At 52.1% G+C, this 21,072-nt stretch overlaps 1 protein-coding gene across 3 annotated transcripts; it reads left to right on the top strand.

Moving 5' to 3' along the window:
* The first annotated feature begins 10,415 nt into the window (after positions 1 to 10,415).
* On the top strand, positions 10,416 to 20,334 carry LOC100216717 (uncharacterized). 3 transcript variants are annotated; one of them, XM_020541923.3, is made up of 12 exons: positions 10,416 to 11,010; positions 11,926 to 12,167; positions 16,088 to 16,141; positions 16,223 to 16,318; positions 16,408 to 16,464; positions 16,540 to 16,710; positions 17,099 to 17,136; positions 17,244 to 17,296; positions 17,995 to 18,068; positions 18,200 to 18,253; positions 18,362 to 18,499; positions 19,874 to 20,334. In XM_020541923.3, exons 1-12 carry the CDS (start codon positions 10,818 to 10,820, stop codon positions 20,036 to 20,038), a joined length of 1,335 nt encoding a protein of 444 aa, XP_020397512.1. In that variant the 5' UTR covers positions 10,416 to 10,817; the 3' UTR covers positions 20,039 to 20,334. The 3 variants fall into 3 exon arrangements, with proteins under 3 accessions (XP_020397512.1, XP_035817206.1, NP_001346414.1); NM_001359485.1 differs by lacking the exon at positions 11,926 to 12,167 and having other exon boundaries at positions 10,747 to 11,010; positions 19,874 to 20,188; XM_035961313.1 differs by lacking the exon at positions 11,926 to 12,167 and having other exon boundaries at positions 10,627 to 11,010; positions 16,408 to 16,710.
* Positions 20,335 to 21,072: the final 738 nt, after the last annotated feature.

Here is a 21,072-nt window from a genome sequence, read left to right as displayed (position 1 = left end):
CTCCAAAGCTGCCGGCAGCAGCCGGGAGAGTCTCTCCGGGACTACATCCGGCGATTCTCGAAGCAGCGCACCGAGCTGCCCAACATCACCGACTCGGATGTCATCGGCGCGTTCCTTGTCGGCACCACCTGCCGCGACCTGGTGAGTAAGTTGGGTCGCAAGACCCCCACCAGGGCGAGCGAGCTGATGGACATCGCCACCAAGTTCGCCTCTGGCCAGGAGGCGGTCGAGGCTATCTTCCGAAAGGACAAGCAGCCCCAGGGCCGCCCATCGGAAGATGCTCCCGAGGCGTCTACTCCGCGCGGCGCCAAGAAGAAAGGCAAGAAGAAGTCGCAAGCGAAACGCGACGCCGCCGACGCGGACCTTGTTGCCGCCGCCGAGTACAAGAACCCTCGGAAGCCCCCCGGAGGTGCCAACCTCTTCGACAAGATGCTCAAGGAGCCGTGCCCCTATCATTAGGGGCCCGTCAAGCACACCCTTGAGGAGTGCGTCATGCTTCGGCGCCACTTCCACAGGGCCGGGCCACCCGCGGAGGGTGGCAGGGCCCGCGACGACGACAAGAAGGAAGATCACCAAGCAGGAGAGTTCCCCGAGGTCCGCGACTGCTTCATGATCTACGGTGGGCATGCGGCAAACGCCTCGGCTCGGCATCGCAAGCAAGAGCGCCGGGAGGTCTGCTCGGTGAAGGTGGCGGCGCCAGTCTACCTAGACTGGTCCGACAAGCCCATCACCTTCGACCAAGCCGACCACCCCGACCACGTGCCGAGCCCGGGGAAATACCCGCTCGTCGTCGACCCCATCGTCGGCGACGTCAGGCTCACCAAGGTCCTTATGGACGGGGGCAGCTGCCTCAACATCATCTACGCCGAGACCCTCGGGCTCCTGCGCGTCGATTTGTCCTCCGTCCGAGCAGGCGCTGCGCCCTTCCATGGGATCATTCCCGGGAAGCGCGTCCAGCCCCTCGGACGACTCGACTTTCCCGTCTGCTTCGGAACGCCCTCCAACTTTCGAAGGGAGACTCTGACGTTCGAGGTGGTCGGGTTCCGAGGAACCTACCACGCGATGCTGGGGAGGCCATGCTACGCGAAGTTTATGGCCGTACCCAACTACACCTACCTGAAGCTCAAGATGTCGGGCCCCAACGGGGTCATCACCGTCGGCCCCACGTACAAACACGCGTTCGAATGCGATGTGGAGTGCGTGGAGTACGCAGAGGCCCTCGCCGAGTCCGAGGCCCTCATCGCCGACCTGGAAAGCCTCTCCAAAGAGGTGCCAGACGTGAAGCGCCATGCCGGCAACTTCGAGCCAGTGGAGACGGTCAAGGTCGTCCCTCTCGACCCCAGTGGCAACACCTCCAAGCAGATTTGGATCGGTTCCGGGCTCGACCCCAAATAGGAAGCAGTGCTCGTCGGCTTTCTCCGCGCAAACGCCGACGTCTTTGCGTGGAGTCCCTAGGACATGCCCGGCATACCGAGGGATGTCGCCGAGCACTCGCTGGATATTCGGGCCGGAGCCCGACCCGTCAAGCAGCCTCTGCGCCGATTCGACAAGGAGAAGCGCAGAGTGATAGGCGAGGAGATCTACAAGCTAAAAGAAGCGAAAAGCGTCAAGCTCAACCCTGAAAGGTGGGTCTTCGGGGTGCCCCAGGGCATGGTTTTGGAGTTCATTATCTCCAAACGGGGCATCGAAGCCAACCAGGAGAAGACCCCGACCATCACACAGCACCCCGAGCCCTTGCTGGGGGTACCCGGGGGCTGCACGCACCCCCGGGAAAGGCCGCTTGTCACCGCCGACGTTCTGGAGCCCGGAACGTACAAGCTGGCCGGCGGTCAAGACGAGGTCTACGGCAACGCTTGGAACGTCCGACAGCTACGTTGCTTCTACCCTTAAGATGTTTTCAAGCCGTTCGTATACCTCGCTCCCACACAAGTCTCAGTCGTTAAGGAAGGGTCGGCCTCGCCTCGGCAGAGCCCGACCCTCCCTCGGGGGCTAAAAAGGGGGAACCCCTCCGCGCCCCCCTCTGCGTCAAGATTGGGTGTACCTCTCCGCATCCAAAAATTTTCGATCAAAAAAGGCTTTTGCGTTCTCCCTGCTATGTCAGAGGCAGGGCCCCAAGGAGCGAACGTGGGTGCATGTAAGTGGCGAGGCCGACTGAGCTGAGGAACTCCTACGCCTCCGGGTTAGGGACACCTCACTCATCACCCGCCATGAAAAATGACCCTACTCGGGAAGCCACCCTATTACTGACAGGCTAAGCCGGACACGCAAAATAAAAGGAAGAAGAGTACGACTTCATGCAATGAAAACAAAGTGTTCAGGCCTCAGCGGCTGCAGTAAGACACACGCACGTCCAACAGGAACTGTTCCAACAAGAGTTAGGCGTCGCCTTGGGAAGGAACCGCGCCTTCAGCTCCGTCCCCGCCTTCGGTAAGGTCCATCTCGGCTTCCGGCGACGGCGCAGGGGGAAGGATCTCCGCCTCAAAGGTGGTCGCCAGCACCGCGCTCGGACCCGCGGCGACCGCGTCGAGCCGCTGAACTTCTGCCAGGGCAGCTTCGTCTTCGTCAGGAAGACAATACCCCTCACTAACCCGCTCCAGGTCCACAACATAGTGGGAAGCGAGCACGGCGAAGGCCCGCCTGACGCCGTGGTGTAGCGCCTCGCGGACTCTGCCGCGCGCGTGATCACCCAAGGCTTGAAGGCGGCTTTGAGGGGAGCTTCCTGAAGGGATGTCGCTGGAGCCAAGGATCTGATAAACGTCCGAGACGGCCTCGGACATGGCCGCAAGGTCGGCCTCCCTCTGCTCGGCAGCTCCGGCAAGCGCCTCGGCAAGCGCCTTGGCGGACTCGTCAAGGGCGGACTCGAGCTCTGCGAACAGCCAGAAGAAAGATCTCAAACACAAGCAGAGGAAACAGACAAGAACAAGAACCAGGGACGGCCAAGGCGTACCTCTGGCTCGGGCACGCTGCTCCGAGGCCGCGACCTGGGCTGCGGCTAAGTCGGCTGCGAGGGTTTCAGCCCGGCTTTCGGCCTCGACAGCCCGGCCCCGAGATTGGTCCCGCTCCTCGACGACCTGGACGAACTCCGACCGCTGCCGTTGCGCCTCTGCGCGCACCGCTGCCGCCTCCACGCGCGCTGCTGCCGCCTCGGCTCTCAGGTCAGTGCAGAGCAACTGGAGGTCCGCTACCTTGGCACTCTGCTGAGAAAGGCGCGCAGTAGCCCCGGCGAGCGAGGTCCTCAGGGATCACAGCGAGCCCCAGACATCGACCTCGCGGTGGATGAACGACGACTTGGCGGCGCTCCGATCCGTCAGATCCTGGGGGAAGGAAACAGGGCGTCACGAAGAACGCCTCGTTCACAGAAAAGAAAAGGTATGCCTGAAACCGTTACCTAGAGGATTTTGGGGACGTCCCTGCAGAAAACCTCCAGCGACGACCGGAGCGACCCCACCGTCGCTTCAGCACGCTCGCGGAGCTCATCCCAGGACTGGTCCTCCTGTTCATCGTCGAGAATGAAGACAGGGTCCGAGGCCTCGCGGGTCCGAAACCGGAGCAACTGGCGCCGGGCCCCGAGGCTCCGCCGCACAGCGATGAGGCTGCCGCCCGGCTGGACGGATCGTGCCTCCACGCCCAGCTCTTCCGAGGCACTGGGCGCCGACGCATCAGCCGTCTCGACGCCGGCAGCAACCGGTCGCTCCCCGACTGGGACGGCGGCGACTCCGGTAGCGACAGGCGCCAGCATGGCCGGCACGTCAGGTGGGCTCGGGACCACGTCAGCGTCAACCGCCTCCCCTATCACGATGGCCGCCTCGGCAGAAGAGCCAGCCTCGGGAACCTGCTCCACAGCGACATGTGCCGCCCGAGCCCCCTGCGGTGAAACGTCCTGCGAGAGGGTCGGCTGAACGACAAGGCCCGGAGCGGCGCTGGCCGCACAGGCCGGCGCCGTCTTAAGGGCCTTCCGGGGTGCCAGGTCGGTCTGGCCATGGCTTCGCTTGCTGAGGGAAAAAGGAAAATCACGACCGAGACATATGAATGGAAAGCCAGGACGAAGACATTCCGAGATACCTACCCGCTCCGGGCCATGATCCACCGCGCCTGGGGGGAAGTTTCTTGGACCCCAGCTCCCGGAACAGCCGCCGAGGTCCGCCTCGCCGGCAACTTCGGCGCCACCCTTGCTTTGGACACCCGGGGAGCAGATTGCCCGGGCACTGTCACGACGACTTGAGGGTCACCTCCTTGCGCTGCCGGCATGAGCGGCGGCCCTTGGGGAGCAGACGCCCTGACCTGGCCCCCCGGAGTCACCTCGGCTCCTCCGGCCGAGGGGTCAGGTGTCCTCTCAGGTTGCCCCCGTGCCTCGGACCGGGACCCCGACGCCTCGACTCCGGGGACTGACGGCGTCAGCCCGCTCGGGGGCTGGCTCGACGGCTCCTGGCCACACCCCGAGACGGGGCTGAAGCCGAGATGGGCGGCCATGTCGTCCTCATCATCATCATCATCATCATCGTCGTCGTCGTCGTCGGGCGTTTCTGGCGACGGCTCCCTCGGGAGTCCCTCCCTCTCCTGCTGGCGACGACGCTTTTCCAAGGCATCTCGGGCCCGCCTCCGCTCACGGGCCCGGGCCTTCTCCGCGTCCTTCTTCCTCTTCTTCTCCTCCGCGGCGACCCGCCGTGCTGCTCGGTCCACCGCATCCTGCGGGACCCGTGGCCAGGAAGGCTTGTGCCACCCCACCTCCTGGAGAAAGGGGGGGGAAAGAAGCCCGATCGTAAGGACCAGGAGCAACCCAATGTATGAAGAAGGAAGGAGCAAACACTCACCAGAGTCACGCACCCCTGGTCGGGGCGCATCCGAAGCTGGGAGAAGGCGTGGGGGTCCGGCTTCCCCAACGCAGCGGACACCCGCCATTGGAGGGCGTCGAAGGGAAGAGGATCAGGGGACATCCGCGAGCCCTCCCAGTCAGCCTCCGGGGTCATCTCCCAAAGCGACAGCCGTCGCTCCGCCAAGGGAAGCACCCTCCGACGGTGGATGGCGGCAATCACTCCCGCAACGGTGAGTCCCCCCTCCCGCAACGCCTCCAAGGCCTGGAAAAGGGGTCCGAGGTTCTTCTGTCTCTCGTGCGGGGTCCCGTGATGCCAGGCGTCGGTGACTACTCGTTGGGAGAACGGCGGGAGCAACTCACCGTCGTTCCGGAGGTAGAACCACCGGCGCTGCCACCCCTTGTTCGAGGACGCAAGGATGGCAGGAATATACTGCGACGCCCGCGACTGCCTCAGCAGGAGGGTGCAGCCGCCGGCCCGCACCGCTGCGCGGACCTTCCTCTCCCCCGTCGGCGAAGCAAAAAGCTCGGCGAAAAAGAGATGGGTCCACAAATCCCAATGGGGGCGATCCCCAAATACCCTTCGCACACCGCTACGAAGATAGCGGCCTGCGAGATGGAGTTGGGAGTGAGGTTGTGCAACTCCACCCCATAGTGGAACAGGATCGCCCGCATAAAGCGGCCCGCCGGCACACCGAATCCCCGCTCGTGGAAGGAGACGAAGCTCACGACGTACCCCGACGGTGGGGATGGAGCGGCTCCGCCCACGGGAGGAATCCATTCTGGTCGCTGCTCATCGGTGAGAGGGCGAAGCAAACCCTCGCCGACCAGCTCCTCCAGATCGCTCGCCGTCACCGTGGAAAAGGGCCATGGATCGTGCGGCGAGATGATGGTCACCCGGTCAGCCATCACCAAATGGAAGGGGTGGAGGCGCAAGGGGCAGGAAGGGCGGTTTTTTCTTCTCTGGCTAAAGTCTCTTGGGTTGCGAAAACCTAAAGGAGGCAGGAAGCGGAGCGAAGAACCGTCACCAGACCCTCTCCTAGGTATATAAAGACCAAGACGAGACCGTTTCCAGCGTTCCGCCCGGACCGGATGCGGGATTCAAAAAACGTGAAGCGAAACAACCGTTCCTCGAACGGCTCGCGCACGCGCAACGGCCGCCCCGCCAACAACCCGCCCCGTCGCATTATAACTCCGCGGCGGGACAGGCGGCACCTATGGCAGGAGAAGTGGGCGACGCTTCGCCTTCGCCGTAATAACCGCGCCAAAAAAGGTACGCCGCGTCGTTCGATTTCGTATCCTTTTCCGTTTTTCCTCTTTCTCTATCTCTTGCAGCAGGGACCAGGAAAGGGGGATACCCCGAAAAGGATCCTTCCCCATGAAGGAACCGGGCTCCGAGCCTCCCTACTGATCAGAGGTTCGAAGGCTGGCCCCCCGAGGGGTTCAACAGCCGCCTCAGATCGCGTGGGCCCTACACCCACTACTGGTCAGAGGTTCGAAGGCCGGCCCCCCGAAGGGTTCCACGGCCGCCTCAGGCTACTCGGGCTCCGCGCCCATTACTGATCAGGGGTTCGAAGGCTGGCCCCCGAAGGGTTCACAACCGCCTCAGACGCCGAGCGAGGGATGACCAGGGGTACGTTCGATACATAACCAAGGCTCGGGCTGCGCTCCCGAGGTACCCTAGGACATTTCCGAGACCAGCGGGAGCGATCTTGTAACGGAATCCCATCGGAGGGAGGCATCGAGCCCTCGGACCCCGTCGCTAGGGGACCGGGTCCGGCAGATCACCCACAGGTACTTTTGGGCGTGCCTCTGGGCCCCTAGCCGACCCCTAACGAACGGGGCACGGACGTCCACTCGGATTACCCGCTTGCAGCTCACCGGAGACACCATGTTCGGCGCCCATCGAGGGTAACATGGCGCTTTCCCCCCTCCTCCTTGCGGAAAGGCGACGCAGGGCGTATGTAAAAAAGCCGAGTCTGTCCCTGATCGTCCTCTCGCCCTGTGCGGAGGCTCGGGGGCTGCTCTCGCAAACCCGGCCCCGGCCGAACCGTTGACAGCGTCAACATACCAGCCCGAGAACTTGGGCCCCGACCGTATACCTGGGCTACGGCCAGTTCACATGAGGGAACAACCAGACCAGCCGAAGCATTACGCAAGGCATTAAGACCTCGGAGGAGTGAAACCACTCCTCCGAGGCCTCGGGGGCTACACCCGGCGGGTGCGCTCGCGCGCACCCACCGGAACAAAATGCAACCGAGAAAGGCTGGTCCCCTTGCAAAAAAGTGCGACGAAAGCCTCCAAGCGAGTGATAACACTCCCTTCGAGGCTCGGGGGCTACTGTCGGGGACCATAATTAGGGGTACCCTCAAGACTCCTAATTCTCAGCTGGTAACCCCCATCAGCATAAAGCTGCAAAGGCCTGATGGGTGCGATTAAGTCAGGGATCAGTCCATTCAAGCGACTCGATCATGCCTCGCCCGAGCCTAGCCTCGGACAAGGGCAGCCGACCCCGGAGGATTTCCGTCTCGCCCGAGGCCCCCCTTCAACGGCGGACACATCTCCGGCTCGCTCGAGGCCCTGCCTTCGTTAAGAAGCAACCCTGACTAAATCGCAGCACCGACCGACCGAATCGCAGGAGCATTTAACGCAAAGGTGGCCTGACACCTTTATCCTGACGCACGCCCCCCGGCAGAGCCGAAGAGACCGCCGTCACTTCGCCGCTCCACTGACCGGCCTGACAAAAGGACAGCGCCGCCCGCACCACTTCGATTGCAGTGCCACTCGACAGAGTGAGACTGACGGGCAGTCAGGCCCTGCCAAAGGCACCATAGGAAGCTCCGCCCGACCCTAGGGCTCGGACTCGGGCTAAGTCCCGGAAGACGGCGAACTCCGCTCCGCCCGACCCAGGGCTCGGACTCGGGCTAAGTCCCGGAAGACGGCGAACTCCGCTCCGCCCGACCCCGGGCTCGGACTCGAGCTAAGTCCCGGAAGACGACGAACTCCGCTCCGCCCGACCCCGGGCTCGGACTCGGGCTAAGTCCCGGAAGACGACGAACTCCGCTCCGCCCGACCTAGGGCTCGGACTCGGGCTAAGTCCCGGAAGACGGCGAACTCCGCTCCACCCGACCCTAGGGCTCGGACTCGGGCTCAGCCCCAGAAGACGACGAACTCCGCTCCGCCCGACCCCAGGGCTCGGACTCCGCCCTGGCCTCTGCCGAACGACCTCCGCCTCGCCCGACCCAGGGACTCGGACTTGGCCTCGGCCACGGAAGACAGACTCAACCTCGGCTTCGGAGGAGCCTCCACGTCGCCCAACCTAGGGCGCAAGCCAGCCACGTCAACAGGAAGCGCCATCATCACCCTACCCCGAGCTGACTCGGGTCGCAGAGAACAAGACCGGTGTCCCATCTGGCTAGCTCCGCCAGATAGGCAATGATGGCGCCCCGCAAGCTCTGTGACGACGGCGGCTCTCAGCTCTCTTACGGAAGCAGGAGGACGTCAGCACGGACTCAACCGCTCCGACAGCTGTCCCTCTGCCAGGCTCCGTCGCTCCTCCGACGGCCACGACATCACACCAGCAGGGTGCCAAGATCTCTCCGGCTGCCACATCGGCATGTACTCAGGGCGCTAGCTCTCCCCCGCTAGACACGTAGCACTCTGCTACACCCCCATTGTACACCTGGATCCTCTCCTTACGCCTATAAAAGGAAGGACCAGGGCCCTCTTAGAGAGGGTTGGCCGCGCGGGGACGAGGACGGGACAGGCGCTCTCTTGGGGCCGCTCGCTTCCCTCACCCGCGTGGACGCTTGTAACCCCCTACTGCAAGCGCACCCGACCTGGGCGCGGGACGAACACGAAGGCCGCAGGATTTCCACCTCTCTCACGCCCTTCTCCGGCCACCTCGCTTCCCCCCTTCGCGCTCGCCCACGCGCTCGACCCATTTGGGCTGGGGCACGCAACAACATTCACTCGTCGGCTTAGGGACCCCCCGGTCTCGAAACGCCGACACTTGTGATACTCTTTCGAGCTCAAGTCTTGATCTTGTGTGTGCGTATTTGCTATGGATTTGAGTGTGTTGCTTCCCTCCCTTACTCTAGTGCTTCATTGTGATTCTTATTGTAAGGGCGAGAGACTCCAAGTTGTGGAGATTCCTCGCAAACGAGAAAGAGTAAAGTAAAGAAGAACACCGTGGTATTCAAGTTGATCATTGGATCACTTGAGAGGAGTTGAGTGCAACTCTCGTCTGTTGGGACGCCACAACGTGGAGTAGGCAAGTTTTGTACTTGGCCGAACCACGGGATAAATCCTCGTGTCTCTTGTGCTTGTCCTTATTGTGTCTATTGTGCTTCACAAGAGCTCTCCTCTCTACTCACTTGATTTCATTGTTCTAACTCTTAATCAAGTTTGTGGTGTTAAGTTTTAAGTTTTACAGGATCACCTATTCACCCCCCTCTAGGTGGTCTCAGTAGGCGGCGCTGTTTTCCTGTCAGGTCGGCCAGTGGAGCGGCGAAGTGACTGCGGTCACTTCGGCTCTGTCGACTGAGGAGCGCACGTCAGGATAAGGTGTCAGGCGATCCTTGCATTAAATGCTCATGCGATACGGTCGGTTGGCGTGGCGATCTGGTCAAGGTTGCTTCTCCGCGAAGCCTACTCGAGCTGGGCCTCGGGCGAGTCGAAGGTGCGTCCGTCGCTTGAGGGGACCCTCGGGCGAGACGTGGATCCTTCGGGGTCGGCTGCCTTTGCCCGAGGCTGGGCTCGGGCGAGGCGTGATTGTGTCCCTTGAGTGGACTGAGCCTTGACCTTAATCACGCCCATCAGGCCTTTGCAGCTTTGTGCTGATGAGGGTTACCAGCTGAGATTAGGAGTCTTGGGGGTACCCCTAATTATGGTCCCCGACATAATGGTCAACCAAGCCCTCACAAGTAACAAGTCCTCCTTGTCACTAAAATTCTTCAACCTTTTCTTGTTTACTCTCCTGGAGTCAGTTGTGCCTGTATTAGGTGATTCTTGTCCCTCAGGTGGACTGCCGAAACCATCCCACCCCATACAGATGTTGTGTTCAGACCCATTGAGCAACGTTGTAAAAAATATTTCCTTCCATAGAAACAGACAACCTACAACAAGATGTATGCAAACATAATTTCTCAGGTGGCATTCATTATTCCAAAATGTATGATAATATGTGTCCTTGAATTACACAAAATATATAATAGCTAGGTATAAAAAATACCCTGTACAACAACAAAATATAGGTGAATCAACGACCATAGACAGATTTCAATCCCTTGCACGTAGGCAGATCATGTACAAATATGATTCTAGAAACAAATGGCAAGCAACACACATGAGTTTAATGGAACATGAATCAGGGATAAAGACAAGCAAACGTTTAGAGACTAGTGCACGTACTCGTCAGACTGTATGTCGTAAAGAGCTCAAGGCAGCTGAGACTTCGGACATGGAAACCACAATAAAAAAATCGGAACTGGAGTGGACAATACCAGCTGCTGGGACGATAGTGCGTGGCTGTGCGTGGTTGTGCGATGTGGCGAACGCAGCAGCGCGGCTGGGAGAAATGGAGGGTTGGGGCGGCAGAGCGTTTGGCGGCACAGAGATTTTGTGGAAGAAACATGGAGACACAGCGCCTGCAACCCGCGATGAAAATAATTGAATGGGCCGGCGGGAGACTTGAGATGGGCCCGTGGGAAACGTTTTGGAGAACCAAAACGTCCTCTGTTTGTAGCTACAAAATACGAATTTTCTAGGACTATCAAAAAGTTAGAAAAGGTTTAGCAGGCCTGTTGGAGGCTTGATTTTTCCTATTTATCTTTAATTTTAAGTTAGGAACATTTTAAGAGACCTATGCAGATGCTCTTATAGCCGCGTGCAAGCGCCTCGTAAGACGCCAGTGGACATTCGCCCGCTTCCCGTCCATTTATTAAACTTTCGCAAGCGCAGGTATCTCCCCACAGGGCAGCGCGTGCGGAAACCCTAGTCGCCGCCGATGTCGGACCCTTTCTACCCGTACTACCGCGGAGCCTTCCCGGGCGGCGACGGTGCGCAGCCGCCGCCACGTTACTCGGATTTTGAGGTCGACCTCATCGCGGCCCGTTACGCCGGCACCCTATTGCCTTATCCATCCTCTGCCGACGTCGGCGCCTTCGACTCGTATGTCGGCGCGAGACGATCCGCGGAAGGTGAGAGCTGCCCTCTTCCTGTTTTGGTTGGTATGAGGAGTTTCCCGTGCGTGTTCATCGGACAATGCTGCCGCCGATGCATGTGTGATTTGTTTCTTTGTCGTGGTTGCCATAGTGTATAGTCGTTTGACCGCTTGTTTGTCTGAAACTAGTAGTATTAAGATCAATTGGCCGTTGGACTCAGTGTTTATGTTGGGCGTTGGTGTTGCTAGTGTTAATGGAGCTCGTACTGATCTAGCTATCTTGGATATATATACTACTTACGAGCAATTTTTATTACGCTTTTGTGGAATTGCGTGGCTGCATAAAACTTAAATTGAGACACCGCAGAGAATAATTAAGGGCAGAAATTGCACAATCAAGCATCGATAAAGGTATTACCTTCAAGTTATGTAGGATGTATCATAATTTCATATCCTCAATTGTTGACTTGTTTGGCATGCAGATTGTAGAATTAGACCATTTCTTGTGAATGAGCTTAGTAATGAAGGACCAGAGGATAAAAAATGGTAGTAAAAATATTTGAACAGGGAAGAGCCTTGGTAATTAGTGGGGAGTAGCTGTACCATGAAACAGAATGCTTGGAGTTTTGATATTTGGCTGTCTGATTTTGAATATAAAAATGCTATCACCATCTTTGTACCAATAAATCCAAGCCAATTGTGAGGTTAGCTATGAACTGTAAATGCACTTGATTCTTGCCAGTCTACTGAAAGTTATACTGTTCAGTTCTTCTCAAGTGAGTAGTACTAAGAGGTTCTCAGACAGCATTAGAGCTGGGATTTTTCCTTATTCTTGTAGTACTCTTATGTTTGATAACTATGTTTTTATTCATTTCAGTACATTATTATTATTTTCAGTATATGGCTACCTAATACAGCTGGCTTATAAAGTTCTTTTGTATATATACTATAGTTCTCTATCACCAATCTTTTATGGGAAGTCATAGTACTGTTGGCCAGAATGAGGCTTTATATTCATCGAATACTATGGCTAAACGCCCTAGGCTTGAAAGCAGCCTTCCTATATATCCACAACGACCGGGGCAAAAGGACTGTGCCTTCTATATGAGCACTGGAACCTGTAAGTATGGAGAGACCTGCAAATTTGACCATCCACAACGGGTTCCAGAGGGTGGGGTTCCAAACTGGAAAGAGGTGACTATCTGTCATTATTATTTGTGGCAATCTATACATCTTATTACTTAAAATGTTATTTCTAGTGTGCTTATTTTTTTTTCTAATACATACCTTTACGGAATTATCTATGTTATTTCCAAAACCATGCTTTTATTACTCTTAGTAGGGCTAACTACAAAAATAGAAGGTGAGAACACATGTAGCTGGCCTCAGTTCCTGCATTGAAGTGTTAAACCGTAGTCACTAAGTTTCAGGGTCGATGGGGTCAAGGATTGGGGTAAAGGGACCATGGTTTTTAAAGCGGTAAGGCGCTCCAAGGCGTTGGACCACCGCCTAGACGCCTAGGCGGCGCCTAGGCGACGCCTAGGCGAGGTAGGCGGGCAAGGCGCCTAGGCGTCAGACCACCGCCCGGACGCCTAGGCGTCGCCTAGGCGACGCCTAGGCGACGCCTTAAAAACAGTGAAAGGGACGTATGGCACCTATGAGAGGTTTTTACAAGGCTAGGTTGAAAATGACCTAGTGTACCCTGGACAGGGATGATGTTCCTGGGTCTAATAAGCAAGCTAGAGCAGCTATCTGCAGCCTGCGGGGCAGCCATTTAATTGTGCTTGACTGAGCCCACCTGGATTTTTGAGCTTTATTTAATTTTAGCTGTTTTTTTCACATAAGAGCATGGATATGTTATAAATCCAACCACTTAGGACTTAGGAGCCATAGAATGCAAAGTGGAATAGAGTGGGTAGTAAAATACTTTGTTTGGTTTTTTATACACAATTCTGAAGATGGAAAAGTTACTAAAGTACCCTACTCATCATCTAGTATTGATGTAAAACACTCTTATACTCCAACTCGTAATTGTTGCAGTTTTCTTGTGTTTATTACCGGACATGCTCCCTCTGATCATTAATACTTGACAAGTTCTACTTTACACGATCTTTGATGCTTATATTTAACCATTAAATTCTTCAAGAAGATATCCTTAATTTTTTTTTCAAATATGAGAGATTTTGCAAGTACTTCGACTCCTAGAAACCGGGAACATGGAACTTGGCCACGTTCCTCGTACCGGGAATGTGGGAATAATCACGTTCCTTGTGTTATAACCTAGTTTTAGTAGCGTACCGTGTACTACGTTCCTGTTCCTCGATCCCATCGATTCGGGAACCTGGTTACTAAGCTTCGAATACAAATTGACTCGTATAATTTACACACTTGCAAACTAAATAATGTAAGAGTTTTTTTTTTAAGATTTGACCAAATCTTATCTTAAACAAGTTACTAGTATGATCAAAAGTACATGGAATCTAGGCTTAGCTTGTTTTAATATTCATTACATTCTTTCTTGTTGTGCTGCTACAAACATACATGGAATCTAGGTAATAGTCTTCGTTGATGTCTAATTGTCTACCTAGCACTATCCCACTAGCAAATGTTTGCTAGCCTGTAATCTGTTGAACTGTATAAGTGGATAAACTACCTTCTCCCATTAGCTTAAGCTTTTGGGTTTAACTGGTTAGTACGTCCACTCTAACATGGTATCACAGACAGAGGTCTAGAGTTCGAATCTTGGCATAGGCTTTATTTGTGCCTCCACCCATTTATTTCCACGTTTGCGCCTTTCTCGTTGGCTGCGTTTGCGCCTTTCTCTCTGGCTGCACGTGAGTGGGGGTGTTGAAATGTATAAGTGGATAAACTACCTTCTCCCATAAGCTTAAGCGTTTGGGTTGAATTGGTTAGTGCGTCCACTCTAACATAATCGACAATCTAAAGCTGCATTTGATGTTGTACTCATCTTTTAAATCAACTTACATTTCATTATTTTTTGTATTTTGAGCGTTTCATGCTTCTGAGTCAATAGGTCATGAGTTTGAAGCATCCTCTCCCCATCTGGGGTGGGGTGGGGTGGGGGGAGGCTGGCCTCCGCTTATCCCTTCCAAGACCTCAAGGGAGCTGCCGGCACTGGCTCAGCGCCCTTTTTTTATTTAGTGTTTCATGCTCTCTCCCCTCTCTAGTACTGATTGTTGGTGACGTTTACATTGAGCAAGCCAAGTTCTTACCATAGTTCGGTCAAGCCTCCTTTTGTGTAGACTTAGCCATATTTGGTTCAGAAGCTTCTGTCTTTTTAAAAATAAATGTCGCTCTATGCTCCTTGATCAAAAGAAATGTCTCCGTTTAGTTTATGACCAAAAAGATTCATTTAGTCTTAAACAGTCTTTGCACCTAAATTCTAAACTGTAAAGTAAGCAGTCGGTCACCTATGATTTTGTCATTAAAAGAGGCCAATTAGCCAATTAAATGAGGTAAACAGCTCAAAGGTCATCCGTTGGACATGGCTTACCACCATGTAGAAATGTGCTAGACAACTGTTTAGGCAAACAGTGGGTTTAATCACATTCAGACGGAGTGTGTGGTGTGTCTGTGCTTGAGTTTGTGTCGGTATGTGCTTACTCTTCCTTTTGGAGGGGTACATGTAACCTGTTCAATGCTCTCTTTGTTTTCCTTATTGACAGACATAAAACTTTCTAATTTTACTCCTGACGTTTGTTTCCCCTTCCATCTCATGCCTATCTTGATTCCTCTCACATCTCTTGTCCATGATGCCCCTCTGAATTGCTTTTCTGGCGCCCTTACGCACCCCAATCCACTCCAACACAGGTGGATTGAAGTGGATACTGCATCCAAACAAGCCCTAATGATTTCCATTAAAATTGGAATTCTAGTTTTGTTCTTTGTTATTCAACAATACAGCTAAGTTTTTGCCCTGACTAATATAGGTCGTGTTTAAGATATTAAACTTATGAATACCATCCTACTGTTTGCATCTCTTTACAACATGTTTCTTAAGCCATCAGGTAGGTGGCTAGGTGTTAGGGCAGTCATCGTACTGATGCTTTCCAAAAGCGGAGAGGGAGAGAGGGACCCCTTTTCCCCCTGCTAGCTCCAACAGTGGTCAATTTGAATAGGACAGCATCGGTGTTTGATCTGGATAGGGACAGTGGCAGGTGTTGTTATAGGCCTGCAGGGTTTGTTGATACTACCTCTCACTGTGCTCAATTGCTGCTGGCAAGATGATATAACGTTGCGACTGCTTGCGGCGTGCCCAATTACGGTGACTGGTTGGTAGGGCTTGGATTATGTCAGTATATGTTTTCTAGAGTAAGTGCATGAGTTGGGGCTATCTAGAAAGGGTTACGGGCTGGAATAGTCTAGGAAAATTCAATCTTCCCTGTATGTTTCTTATATTATTTATGTTCTCTTGACAAGCGAGCATGTGTATGGCATCTCCTTGCGTTGGGTGCCTAGGAGATGTGGAGGTGGTGGTCAGTGGGTCACTGCTCACCATAACATGCGTTGCTTTACTGCTGTAAGAACCATGTTACACTGTATGTTCTTATCATGTTCATATGTACATACATCTCTTTGCCTACCTTTTTTTTTCTCCAACTCCTACCTAGCTACTTTCTTTCTGTTTTGCATGCCTCAGTATTTTCCCCACCGTCCTGCCACAGACATTTAGGCTCAACATCATTAGCATGCCATCCATTACCATTTTGCCACTTTTGGTTTGGCACTAAGTGACTCCAATCCTCGAATTTATTCTAGCTTCATCATGCTGGGCAAGTCACTCCTTGGTCCTTGCACATTTGCATCTGCTCTACGAAACTGTGTGCCTGTGCCTTACTGCAACAACCCTTGCTGTTGTTCCCATTAAATAATGTTTAATGGATACTTAATGAGCTGAGTTGGGGCTACCTATGTAAGTCAAAGAGAAATTACACTTTCACGGGAATGTTGTTTCTGGATCAACTTCTTTGAAATTTTCCTGGCTATTATTTGATTTGGCTACTGAAATAATCTCTAGTATTATGTAGCTGTGCCTTTTGTCTTGTAATGCTCTGACTGATTCTCTTTCTGGCTTCCTTAAACTCCTTTTGCAGGCCCCGAATGTTGAAGATTCTTATCCTGAGCGACCAGGGGAACCAGATTGTCCTGTAAGCATATCACATTCTAGTTTTAGGATCTGTCTGACCGATGTTGGCGATATATTGATTGCATTGTTCTTAACATTGCAGTATTTATTGAATAATAGATGTAAGTTTAAATCTAAATGCAAGTTCAACCATCCGAAGGATATGGTGAATGCATTAGGAACAGGAACAAACAATGAAGTAAGTTAATTATATCTGTTCACTAGATTGCTAAATTTTTGAGTCTTCTGTGAGAGTCTCAATAATTGTGCTCTCCTGAAATGCAACAGTCTCTAATTGCTGATAGCGCTGTCTTACCAGTGAGGCCTTCTGAACCCATTTGTGTGGTAAGATCTTACATTGCTGTCATTTTTTTTTTCTCATGGCACAGTCCTTCATTTCTTGGGTGTCCTGTATTTCAGTTCTATGCAAAAACAGGCAAATGCAAATTTGGTGCCATTTGCAAGTTCAATCATCCAAAAGATATTAAGACATCACCTTTGATTGCAAAGGAAACCATATATACAGCAACAACTGATGCAGCAGATGCCCCGACCGAGGCGTGTAACGCAAAGGGGCTTCCTATAAGACAAGTATGCATTTACCAAATGGTTCTTTAGCTAGAGCAGTAAACTTTAGTTATCTTTTTTATTTGCTAGAGCACTAGTTACAGTAAATTTCAGTTTCATTCACACCTTTTATCTGGAAATTGTATCAATAAATGTGTTGCAAAATAGCGCAAGGTAAAGTTAAAGTCTGTTCTATGCTTACTGTAAATTCTGTAAGTAATCCAGACTTGGTGTATAAAATATTTTTATGAGTAAAGATTGTTATCTCTTGACAACTCCTATTTCTCAGTAAAATCTATCTACCAAAGTATATCTTCTACTTTATCTTCACATATCGCTTTAGTTTATCACTGCAGCATTGACTGTACCCAAATAGCTTGTATCACTCAGCACATTTTCTCCCATATTGCAGGGTGAAGTGGATTGCTCGTTTTATATGAAGACAGGCAGGTACCTTCTTCACGGGCAGGATTGCTAAGTTGACTTTATCTCTTGTGCATATGAGTTTTTTTTTTGGGGGGGGGTAGATCTGACGTTTTCCCCCTTGCTTTTTACAGCTGCAAATATGGTTCTATTTGTCGCTTCAACCATCCTGATCGGCCAGGGCCAGGTCTGTTCTTTTCATAACTAACCATTTGGTCGACTTAAATTGTCATGGCATCGTATAGGTCATTTTGCTCTGTTTCCATTTGTGTTACTTCAAGAAGGATAGAGAAACCATCGGCAATAAGCTAACTCTAATCAAATCACACTTTAACTTGCAGTACATGCCCTGTTGAAGACTTGCCATTTGCAAATCATGCTGAAAGCAGAGCTTATAGTGACCTTGTAACCTTGTAAACATTAGAGGTTCTTAAAAGTCTTAATAATATAGAAAAGGCATCAGAGCTTCTAATATTATATTTTTGTTATGAATTGAAACATTTTATTGGCATATAGTGCAGTTATGATAAGCGCTTTGAATTTTTCCTGAAGTGTCTTCTACTCATTAGCTTAGGGTTTGAGGATATTTATAGTTTCTTGCACTTGTGACTATTATCATGTGTCTGTTTTTGAATGTCATGCTGAAATATGTTGCCCTTATACCACAATTTTTCAGATAGCAATTGCAAAATGTTTCTTGTTCCATTTTCAATGTTCAGGCTGGTTTTCAGACAGCAATTGCTATAATATCTTGACCTATCAACTTAATTCTAATGACATCATCAGCGCTTGCCATTATCACCCTCCATTTTTTAATTAAACTTTTGACATATCTGGAATTGTTTTTAGATCTCCCTACTCTCTGATATTGTTTTGTATGTGCAGCTGCGGATATAGCTTTTATGGTTCCACTGGTTCAAGCTACTCTTCCTTCATCAGCACCCATTGTCCCTGCAGTGGTATTAAATCTGGCTGCAAATTTTCTGCAAAACTTTCATTTTCATACAACTCATGTGCCAGTATAAGAATCTAAAGATGGCAAATGTTTGTGATGTACATAACATTTACAATGCTTTCTTTTGTAAAACAGGTTGAACCTTTGCCAATGATCTATCCTCAAAGGCCAGGAGAAACTGTTTGTGATGTATGTAATATAGCTCTCTTTAGATGCACAATTTATTTTTTTATGTGCTCAATTTATTTTGCTTATCTGAGAACTTCTGGCCCTTGTTCTCATTTTTATATACTGCAGTTTTACATGAAGACAGGATCTTGCAAGTATTCTCAGAAATGCAAGTTTCACCACCCCATCAGTCGTTTTGCCCCGCATTCCAAAGAAAACGGGGATCCTCAACAGCCTGCGACACTTGCTAGCCTGCCAAGGAGAGAGGTAACATGCTAGACTAGCTTAAAAGCTTCATATTACAAAATGTTATGTGCTAAATAATATCATGTACTATCATGTTTGTTGGTCACTTGCTTTTGATTGCTAAATGTTAGACTCACCCTCGTTGTAATGGGTCAGGTCCAATTACTCAAGTCTATTAATACCACACCCAACCCTGATTAGGGTTATGGGTTCTTCCTACATGGTATCAAAGAGCTAGGTTTAGGTTTTTTTTCCCAGCCGCCGCCCCCAGCCGACCGGCCTCCCTCCCAGCCGCTGGCCCCTCTCCCTCCTGCCGCCGGCCGCCAGTCGCCGGCATCCCTCCCAGGCGCGCCGTGCACCCGCACCCGCCCCCAGCGCGGGCCTTCCCTTCTCGACCGTCGCTCCTCTGGTCGGTCACATCTAGGCCTAGCGGCGCCCCTCAACTTGCCCCCTACCCTGTGGCCCGCGCCTCTCGCTCCTCGGCTCTCCCGACGGCCGACTTCTCCTCTTCCCCTTCCTCGGCGGCGTGGCTGCCCCACCCCTGCAACCTACCGCCGCAGCCACGCGGGCGCATGTGCAGCAACCACCGCGGGACGCAGGGTGGTAGTAGCCGCCATGGCCTCGCAGGCGCTCCCTTCCCCAACGATCGCCGACCTTTCCTCCACCGTGCGACATCTCTCCCTCCTGTGCGGCCAGACTACCCTTCCGTGCAGCCCCTCGTCATCGCGCTGGCCACCTCCTAACTGCCCGCGTTGATGCCCAGCAGCGCCTCATCCTTCAAGTTTCTCCTATCGTTGGCGTCATCGCCCCCTGTTTGGTTGAATCCGGCGCTGGCCACTGCTTGGCTGACCCCCGCCCACCCCTTCATCACCTTCGTTGGGTCCGTCGCTGCCGCGGCCTTTCGGCCGGATCCACGTCGCTACGACCTTCTCGGCTCGATCCTGACGGGGTTCCTTGACGTCCGGACGATCGAAGAAGCAGAAATGTCGGTCTGCTGGTGCTTCTTTTGTTGTGTCGCTCTGCCGATCGTTGACGCTCGAACGTCGACCTCGGCCACCTCGACTTCGGCTAACTCGACATCCAGGGGCTATCGCCTTCTCGGAATCCACACCAGTCTCTTCTCCAGTCGCAACATTCGCTCCCTCACGACGCTGCAACTGTGGGGGTATTTCAACCCGTCGGCTCCTACTTTCGGTCTCTACTTCAGTCTTATCGTGTGTGGTGCCCCCATTGCAACTGCGGGAGGATGTTAGACTGTGTGTGGACCGGCACCACTGTTGGACTGCCAGCCCATTAGGGTTAGGGTTGTGAGTCTATATATTGTACTCCATCACCTATCAATACATCAAGCACCTTCATATTTCTACATTTAACACTGTGCTGATGCTTACGCAGGACGCTGAGGCTTGTGCCTTCTACATGAGGTCTGGCATGTGCAGGTTCGGTGCGCACTGCAAGTTCGACCACCCTCCTCGCGAGGAGGCTATTTCCGAGCTGCAGGCAGCCGGAAAGGAAGGAATAGAAGGGCCGAGCCTCGTCCAGCGCGACCATGATGTCTAATACTGTATCCTGCTTCAGTATGTAATACCATGTGAATCGCACTGTTAGTTAATGCTTGGTGCTGTCAGTCTTGTTGGGAGTCTGACTCGTAAAGCTCATTATCATCGGAAGTGTTTGTCGGAGGAGTGCTGGCACTAACTATTTATCTTCAGTTGGTTGTCGTGTTGCCAACTTGCGATGTCAAGGTGCATATTTCAGTTTTTTAGAGTAAAAATGCACTTTACATCCTGCCGCCAAACTTAACTATGGGCCTGTTTATGGCCCTGTTTGGTTTAGCTTTTTTTTACCAGCTTTTCTAAAAATCTGGTTGTGGAAAGAATTTGAGTATCGTGAAGATTACATGTGGAGAAGATGAAGTGGTCCAAAGGGTCCATGATCTAGAAAGCGATCAATTTCTATTATCACAACGACTCGATCGATGATGTTTCATGTTGATTTTAGATGTTTTTTTTACCAAAATGATTCTTATAGAACCGAGCTGAAAAGCTAGGGCGTTTGACAGTTTGCACCCGCTTTTGGTAGCCAAAAGCTAAAAAAGTCCAAACAAACAAGGCCTTATGTCATGTGAGATCCAAGTTACCATAGCTTAGTGTTGGGGGTCTCCTTTGTCGAAGGTCTTCAGGACAAAGAAATCATCTACAACCAAAAGGGTTGGGTGACGAAGCTACAACAGATATGTGTAAAATGCCGAAGTTCGGCCCAAGACGGTTACGAAGGTCAAGCACGTTGTCGAGCCAAAGATTAAAAGACCCTTTAATCCATGATGTTTGTATTAGGATAATGTGTACACATTAGGGTCATAAATGTATTTTTGATTAGGCTGCGTCCCTTGCCTATAAATAGATGAACAGTACTCTTATACTGTTCACGCTGGATTGAGATTGTATTATCATTTTCACCTTCGAGCAAGCCGAATGTATAATTATAATATATACCATGTATTACTTTATCAACATATAACATAGACTTTAATGTTATTTAATATTTTATATGATATAAATAATTATCATGATGTTACATTTGTAGATACATTT

Source organism: Zea mays, chromosome 8 (assembly GCF_902167145.1).
Source record: "Zea mays cultivar B73 chromosome 8, Zm-B73-REFERENCE-NAM-5.0, whole genome shotgun sequence".
NCBI lineage: Eukaryota > Viridiplantae > Streptophyta > Magnoliopsida > Poales > Poaceae > Zea > Zea mays.
This window is presented reverse-complemented; position numbering and strand designations above follow the sequence as displayed.